Here is an 8,786-nt window from a genome sequence, read left to right as displayed (position 1 = left end):
CGTGAACACCGTCCATTCACTGTTTCACCAACCACTACGTTTTTGTTTCGAGAGTGTTCACAGTACGATGATGACCCGCATAGTATCGAATAATTATTAGTTATCTGTTAACCACTGACATTACGATTAAAACTTAAGTCAAAATTTTACAAACAAATGTTCTGCCAATGCCATTGCATAATGTAATATTGTTACGAAAAAGCAACGCAGCTATACTTAATTCTTAATAAATGCAATGTTTTATATGCTAACTAAACAATTTTCTATTGATACTAAGATTGTTATGACGTCTTTACAGTTATACAAGCACCTATTACGCCAGTGTGAAAAACTACCACTGGATGCTTGTAAACATTATAAATTTGCTGTCAAACAGGTAATTATTAGTAAATGTTTTATCTTTTTATTTGGTGATTTTTAAAATATATATTTTTCATTTTTCTGCAATTTCTAATAATGCTTGATAAAATTTTACCTTTTAGAGCTATAAACAACACAAATCCGAAACAGACCCAGAAAGAGTAAAAGAAATAATACAGAAGAGTATCGAGGATGCTAAGTGGATTTTAGCTAAGGTACTGAAAATTTGTTGTGTTCATTTATTTTCTGTGACATCCGTCTTATAGTTTGTTAAAAAAATACAACCTATTTGATGAACATTTAATATTTAAAATTTAACTATCCTGGTCTAGAAAAAAGATGCCTCGGTTGATACCTGAATTATATTTATATTCTGTGCATTTCCTAAATTAAAATATACAAAAAAGAACTATAAAATAGTGTTTTTAAAAATTTCTTTTCAGTATTCTAAGAAATAATGGACGAAATAATAAATGTATGCTTGCAAAGAATATTCAAGAAATATTTTATTTATTATAAGCAAATATTATAATTAAAAACATGTTTGGTGAAAGAATTGAAGAATATGAAATACTTGAACATCTTGGGAAAGGAGGATTTGCTCATGTATACCGAGCAAGATGCAAAAAAACAGGCTTGTTTGTTGCTATCAAGATGATAGACAAAGCTTTAATGGCAAGTGCAGGTATGATAGGACGAGTTCGACAAGAGGTCACTATTCACTCCCGCTTAAAACATCCTGCTATATTAGAATTGTTTACATTTTTTGAAGATGCACATTATGTGTATTTAGTTTTAGAATTAGCACATAATGGTGAGTTAGCTAAGCATTTTAAGTTAGGTACTCGTGGTCTAAGCGAGAAGGCAGCATCTGATATTTTTAGACAAGTTGTGAGTGGAGTCCTGTATCTCCATACTCATAACATTATTCATAGAGATCTGTCTCTTAATAATTTATTACTTACAAAAGATCTTAGTGTAAAAATAGCTGACTTTGGATTAGCAACTCAGTTAAATGGACCTGATGAAAAACATGTAACCATGTGTGGAACACCAAACTATATATCACCTGAAGTAGCTTCAAGAGAGACTCATGGCTTGCCTGCAGATGTCTGGGGATTAGGTTGTATGTTGTATACATTGTTAGTGGGTAGCCCACCATTTCATACACAGCATGTGAAAACTACTCTTAATAAAGTAATCAATGCTGATTATAAAATACCAATTGAGTTGTCTGTTCAAGCACAAGATTTACTACAGAAACTTTTATGTAAGGATCCATCAAGAAGAATAACATTAAAAGGTATAATGGAACACCCATTTTTGAATACATACTTCGATATAACAAATAATCCAAAACAGGACTTTTCAAGAGATTCAGGCTTTTTGACCACCCTCCACAGTACTCAACACAGTCAAAAGCCAAGAAATAATGACGGTAGTAACTTAAGTGGTCTTGATTTATTCAGTGATAAACACAATTTTAACAAAGGTAATATAAATGCAAATAATTGCTTAGATCAAAATTCATATAATTTTTTTGATTCTAGAAAACAAAATAATTTTGTATCAACTTCTAGTGAACCATTACAGTTATTAAATAGTAATCAGAATAAAATAAATGAACATATTGTAATTCCAAAAATTGATGATCTGTGTAAAGTTACTAGTCTTTCAGAAAACATAAAAAAATTAGATATCAAATATAAACAGGTTGAATCACACAGCTTAGGCGAGGATAACAAAGAAAATTTGACAAAACCATGCATGATAAGTTCAAATGTACTAAGTGTTCCACCTCTTTGTGCAGACAGACTGCCTACAATATCACATAGAACTCGTAATGCAATTCTAAAAATTGAATCTTCTGAGGTTGTAGTGGAATTTATTAAAAGGAAAGGTAAAGATAGGGAAGAAAAAATCGTAGAGGTTTGCAAAATATCTAAGGATGGCATGAAAATTATTATTTATACCATAGACAAAGAAAAGGAGAGAAATTTGAATGTTGAACATAGTTCAAATCCTGATGAGGTGTTCTCTTATCATAATTTACCACAAAAACATTGGAAAAAATATTTGTATGCAGCACGGTTTGTAGATCTTGTTAAAGCTAAGACACCTAAAATAACTCTGTATACATCACTTGCAAAGTGTCAATTAATGGAAAATAATATAGACATTGAAATGTTTTTTTATGGTGGTGAAAAAGTGACATACACTTCTACAGATGGATTAAAAATTATTGACAAAAATTTAAAAACTCATCACCACTTAACAGTAGTCCCAGATTTAAAATATTTAATTGATCATTTTGAAGAGTGTTCAAACCGTTTAAAAAGAATACAAAATGCCCTTTCGTGCATTTCTGATGAATGTTTTCCTCTAATTATTGGCAAAAGGCCTGTTCCAGTTGCAAATAATATAACTACTTCTGGACAAGTGACTTCTAATACAGACCGAAATTTTAGCACCCCATTGTTTAATTTAGGATCATTCCACCGAGCAACAACTTGTTCTAGTCGTGCACAAAGTGAAGACAACAGAAAGTTTTAGTTTCTATTTGAAAGAAAAAAGTAAATTATCTAATAGTTATCTTAGGTAAATATTGTTTATATAAATAGATCTTTAAAATTTAAGGCTTTTATAGTAGCATAAATTATATAAATAATAATGTAATAGAAATTATGTAGACTTGACCCTAAGAAAATGTTGTTTTGTAGTTTCGTTATTAATTAAACATATTACAAATTGGATTGGTAATAATTTGATTTTGACTTTTATTTAATAGTATTATTACTATTATAATTATGTAGTTATAATATTATTGTAGTAACTTAATAAATGCAGTTTATTCAAACAATAATTTATGTATTTCTTTTACTTGTTCATATAATAAAATGCAATGTACGTTACATTTTTGAAAAACTAAATATGTTATTATTGATTGTAGAGATATTTCAAACAGTATCTGTTATAATTGATTGAAATGAAACAAAAAATATTTTCACTTTTCTAAAGACATGGTCTAAATGATCAGAGAGTGGAAATATATATTTTGATATAAACAAATATATAATTAATTTAAAAGTAGTACCTACTACGATTTTCTTAACTCTTTGACTGTATTTATAGTGAGCTATGTTTTTGAATTTTATAATATTTTGTTATATGGCAATAATTTGTTAATCGTAGTAGATAATTAGGTATCTTTTTAAAGCAAAGTTATATGAATTATGAATAGAAATTTGTGAGAAAAGTTATAAGTTTACAAGGTAACAGATGGTTTTATAGCTCTATTTTATTATCATTGCAACACCCACTTAAGCAAAAAAAAAAACCAGCAAAACTAAATCTTTTATTGTCCATTACAAATATTTTATATCTTGACAACAAATATTTTTAATTACCTACATCGAATAATCGCTTACGGATTTTTTTTGTACAATTATATATGATTATGAACATGAATATATGTACGCTCCGAACCTCCTTGAGAACCTTCTACCTATTGTTTTTGTCAGCTAAAAAATATGGTGTATAAATTTTGAGATAAATATACGACTTTGCATCCAGGTTTAATAATCTATTTGGATACGTTGCTCGGAGCAAAAATGTTTTTCCTTAAATATTAATCACAATTTTTATTTAGATATTAAAATGTGATATGAGGTGTTTAATGTTCATTATTTAACCGTGCTGTAACTCAAGTCGTAATATCAGTATTACAAATGAAATAATACATGTTATATTTTATATATCAGCTCGCTACCACCACCACCACACCATCTTCACTTCGCGCCAATACCAATATATATATTCTATTTTCCCGCGCTCCTAGATGTGTGTCATTCGAAATGACAGATGGATAGATACACATATAATATATATTCATATTTTAAAATACTAATTAATACATTATTGTAAATGGATGTACACAACAAGGTGCCTTGTATTTTATTTATTTTAACGTCATAATTACTACACTTCCTATATTCACTCGATGCCATTTTCGTTTTTTGATGCGATGAGCGACTATCACCAGTAAGTTTAACTAATAAACTTACTGGTGGTAGAGCTTTGTGCAAGCTCGTCTGGGTAGGTAGCACCCACTCATCAGTATTCTACTGCAAAACAGCAGTACTTGGTATTGTTATGTTTCGATTTGAAGGGTGAGTGAGCCAGTGTAATTATAGGCCCAGGGGACATAACATCTTAGTACCCAAGGTTGCTGGCGCATTGTTGATGTAAGCGATGGTTAACATTTCTTACAATGCCATTATCTATGGGCGTTGGTGCCCACTTATCATTAGGTGGCCCATATGTTCGTCCGCCTTCCTATAAAAATATTTTTTTAAATAAAAATTAATGCATTACTAAAGTTTAACATTTGTGCCATTTTCCCATTTGAAAAAAGTAAATAAATCGATTTTCAGCTGTAATTTCAATTTCAAAAAGAGCAAAAACTACAGCAAATAAAACTTTAAAAAAATAACAGACTTATAAAGCGTAGCCTAACAAGATAGAATCAAATATGTAACTTTTGTAGTTTTTAAAATATATACCATGTGTAGCACTAGATTAAGTAGATAATAAATAAAATGTTATTATTAAAAATATTGCGACTGGCAATTTCAATAGGTCTCCATCTTTTTTGTCACGATGCCTCCTAAGAAGCAGCCCGAGAAATCCGGTATGTTTTACTATTATAATTAAAAAATCTATGTTTTAAATACATTTGGTATAAATATTTTAATTTTATTGTGTTAGAGTACAAATTTATACAAACGAACGGATCTTTTGGCTTAAAGTTTTCAAAAATATTGCTAGACATTGGAGGCCACGCGGTACAATTCAATATCGTTGTTGTAAGTGTATACGTTTAACTTTCGTAAATTATTTTGATAAGATGATTAAGTTATTAATGTCATCTTAAATTTAAGTAATTTTATCGTCTTGTTTCCATCCAATTGTTGTTAATATTCATCATTGTAAATACTACATGTGGAGGTTAGGTTTTCTTTGTATAATAATAAACTGTTCATGTGACTTACAATATAGCAGCAAATATTCTTTAATTCAGTTTTCTAATATAGTCGCAATTAAGTTACATATATGTTGGTAACATAAATAATTTGAAATTGAATAGAATGATAATTTCTTCTAGGGTCCTCTGCTGCTAAACCTGCAGAGAAAAAACCTGCTACTGCAAAAACTCCGGCAGCAGCACCAAAAGCTGCATCCGCAAGTACTGCAGCAAAACCTGCATCTGCTAAAACTCCTGCGCCTGCTCCCAAAGCTGCTGCATCTAAATCTGCCCCAGCAGCAGCCAAAGCTGCTTCAGCACCTGCAGCCAAACCTGCTGAGAAGAAACCAGCTGCTGCACCATCGGCTAAACCTGGATCTGCTAAAGCTGCTGCATTAAAAGCAAAGTCTAGTGCAAAACCATCCGTTAAAAAAGCAGCAGCTGCTGCTAAACCAAAACCAGCAGCAGCCAAGTTAAAAATTGCACCTAAGCCGAAGAAGACTGGCATTAAGGGGCAGAAAAAGGTTGTTAAACCAGTTGTTAAGGCACTTAAAACTCAGAGGAAGGTCAGTACTTTTAAAACTCTTTAATTTTATTTTTTATATTAAGAAGAAATGTGTACTTGATCAGAAATATGTAAGTGTAAAGCTAAATATATTACTTTATTTTTTACATTTCTTACTCCAAAGGTCTTTTTTATATATATAATTAATCTATTTAATTAATTATAGTTCATAAAAATGTTTTTATTTTAATTAGGGTGGAAATAAATCATTATTTTGAAAAAAAAATTGCCTATAAGTAGATGTAGTAGTCTGTTACTTTTAGCAAAACTATATAATTTTTATTTTTTTTATTAATAATATTTCAAAATACATATAATCTTTTTAAAAAGTATTTTATTACATCAACTCACCTTTACTCCAAATAGCAGTATAATTGTTTTTTTATTTGTAGAGATTTGTTAAAATATTTTTTTAAAGCAATACATTAACATATAAATAATACTGAAACTTGCAGGTTGTAAAAGGCGAACATGGAAAGCGTGTACGGAAGATACGCACATCAGTGCACTTCCGCAGACCGAAAACCTTTGAGCCTCCAAGAAATCCTAAATATCCCAGGAAATCTTTGCCTAAAAGAAATCGGTGAGTAACAACTATGTATGTATATATTACTATAAAAATCAAGGCACAAAATGAACCAGGCAATGTCAGTCTGGCATGAGTTTTATAATAAGTAAAGTAGATATTATTTTCATAAGTTTTTTTACGCAATTGCCTCATAAATATTTAGTAAACTTTACAGTAAAAAAAGTTGCATTTTAGTTTTAAAAAACTTAAAATTTATATTTAAAGAAGAGATCACTAACTAAAACTAACTAAACTAAACTAAAACGAACTATACCAGTATTGTGCAAATTGCATTCACTAATACTAATATACTAAATATTAAATATAAAAGTAGGAAATTATCTAACTTTCAAATTAAAATAAAGAATGGCTTTGAGGTCTTGATTATGAGGAAATGAGCAATTGTTAAATTAAGACTATTATAACTTTATAAACTTAAATAGTTGTTGCATATATATACATATATTATTAAAATTCAAACATAGCATGCATCCCTCATACACAAATATAGATATACAGACATTTAACACACATATGCGTGCATTTTGCATTATTTCAATACGAAACTTACCTTTTATTTTTTTGTTAGTATAATAAAGAACAATTATTGTAACAAAAATCTGGGAAGGAACTGACTTCCAAAACACAGCTAAAACTAGTTTGGAATTCAGGGATTATATAAGAATTGTGATTAAAACTTGTATAAATAAGTAAACAGGAACAGCCTGTGAATGTCCCACTGTTGGGTTATGGCCTCTTCTCCTTTTTTTGAGGAGAAGATTTGGCGCTTATTCCAAATTAGTTGCTACTCATGATAAGTTAGCACTAAGCTCTGATTTTGAGGTGTGCTTAAATTTAAATGTAGTATTTGGCTTAAATCAATAATTCTTTATACTATTTGATGCCTTTCTGAACATGAATAGCAATATAATATTATTTTAATAAATAATAAACTAGTTTAATCTATACCCTATTCCAATCGAAGGAGTTAAGATTAACTAACCACGGATTTACATTTTCCATGTAATTTGTTAAAAGTTCCGCTTTATTATGAATTACAAAGTTCTTGATAAATTTACCTTTATTTATAATACAACACTTTTTCACTTAACTAGTTTTATCCACTTTAATTTTTGTATTTTTTTATTTCAGTATGGATGCATACAACATCATTAAGTATCCATTGACATCTGAGGCTGCCATGAAAAAGATTGAGGACAATAATACATTAGTATTCATTGTTCACACTAGTTCTAACAAGCACCATATTAAGGCTGCAGTTAAGAAATTGTATGACATCAATGTTGCTAAAGTGAACACACTTATAAGGTAAGAGAATACGGTAACAAATGTATAACAATTTATTTTTTGTTATGTTATATATTTTATTTGATAGCAAATTAAAATGCAAAATATTTTATAATCTTATAATGTTTGAGCTTACCTATTATCATTATTGAACTATTTTGCATTTTGATTTTTTTACAATAAAATGATGATATGTTATGTGGGAATCTCTTTGAATAAGGATGAAATAATAAAAAACACAACTCTGATGTCTAATATTTAAGTTGAAGAGTTTGAAAAGTTTTAGGAAATATGTTAATCTTAATTATTTGTTGTAGACCTGATGGCAAGAAGAAGGCGTACGTACGACTCGCAAGAGACTATGATGCGTTAGATGTCGCCAACAAGATTGGAATCATATAAGCATATGTACAATATTTTCTAAGAATATAAAACAAAAAAAAAATTTGTTTCTTATTATTTTTCCTATTGTTGTTAGTTATTGTTTTTTATTGTTAGTTATTACAAATATATATAATTGCTTAAAATTTTCATTTACAGGCATACTAATTGTAAATTTTGCGATACAATTATCATAAATATTTTCCTTCATTCTTTTATCTAATCGCGGAAACGTATACGTAGGCTTATTTTTAGTGTTTATAGAAACGTAATTTAACCCTTTCCATGCGGCTAGCGTAATATTACGTTTCTAGTTCGTGTGGTCTCTATATGTAAATTTTTCATAATAATATGAATAACAATGAAGCACGCCCAAGAAATCGCCGAATTGTCATAGACTTCCGCAATCGGTGACATGGCTGAACGATACTACAGAAATGAATACGCGATGATCGCAGTGACGTTACGGAGATCGGGCAATTTTGCGTCCAGTTATTGGATCGCGACACTTAATGAAGATACGGTATGGACCAAAGAACATATCTGGACACAGCTTTACATACTGTTAAAATGACACTAGA

The 8,786-nt window shown here is 29.5% G+C and overlaps 2 protein-coding genes across 2 annotated transcripts; both read left to right on the top strand.

Annotated features, from left to right (window-relative positions):
* The first annotated feature begins 115 nt into the window (after window positions 1-115).
* On the top strand, window positions 116-3,205 carry LOC126770270 (serine/threonine-protein kinase PLK4). Its single transcript, XM_050489566.1, has 3 exons — window positions 116-376; window positions 483-575; window positions 804-3,205. The coding sequence occupies exon 3, from the start codon at window positions 901-903 to the stop codon at window positions 2,911-2,913; it is 2,013 nt and encodes a 670-aa protein (XP_050345523.1). The 5' UTR covers window positions 116-376; window positions 483-575; window positions 804-900; the 3' UTR covers window positions 2,914-3,205.
* Window positions 3,206-4,933: 1,728 nt separating this feature from the next.
* LOC126770327 (60S ribosomal protein L23a) lies at window positions 4,934-8,272 on the top strand. The gene is made up of 5 exons (XM_050489693.1): window positions 4,934-5,050; window positions 5,525-5,949; window positions 6,404-6,531; window positions 7,669-7,845; window positions 8,142-8,272. The coding sequence occupies exons 1-5, from the start codon at window positions 5,020-5,022 to the stop codon at window positions 8,224-8,226; spliced, it is 846 nt and encodes a 281-aa protein (XP_050345650.1). The 5' UTR covers window positions 4,934-5,019; the 3' UTR covers window positions 8,227-8,272.
* Window positions 8,273-8,786: the final 514 nt, after the last annotated feature.

This window comes from Nymphalis io, chromosome 8, assembly GCF_905147045.1.
Source record: "Nymphalis io chromosome 8, ilAglIoxx1.1, whole genome shotgun sequence".
Classification (NCBI taxonomy): domain Eukaryota; kingdom Metazoa; phylum Arthropoda; class Insecta; order Lepidoptera; family Nymphalidae; genus Nymphalis; species Nymphalis io.
Note: the sequence above shows the minus strand (reverse complement) of the source record. Positions and strands in the feature narration are given on the sequence as shown.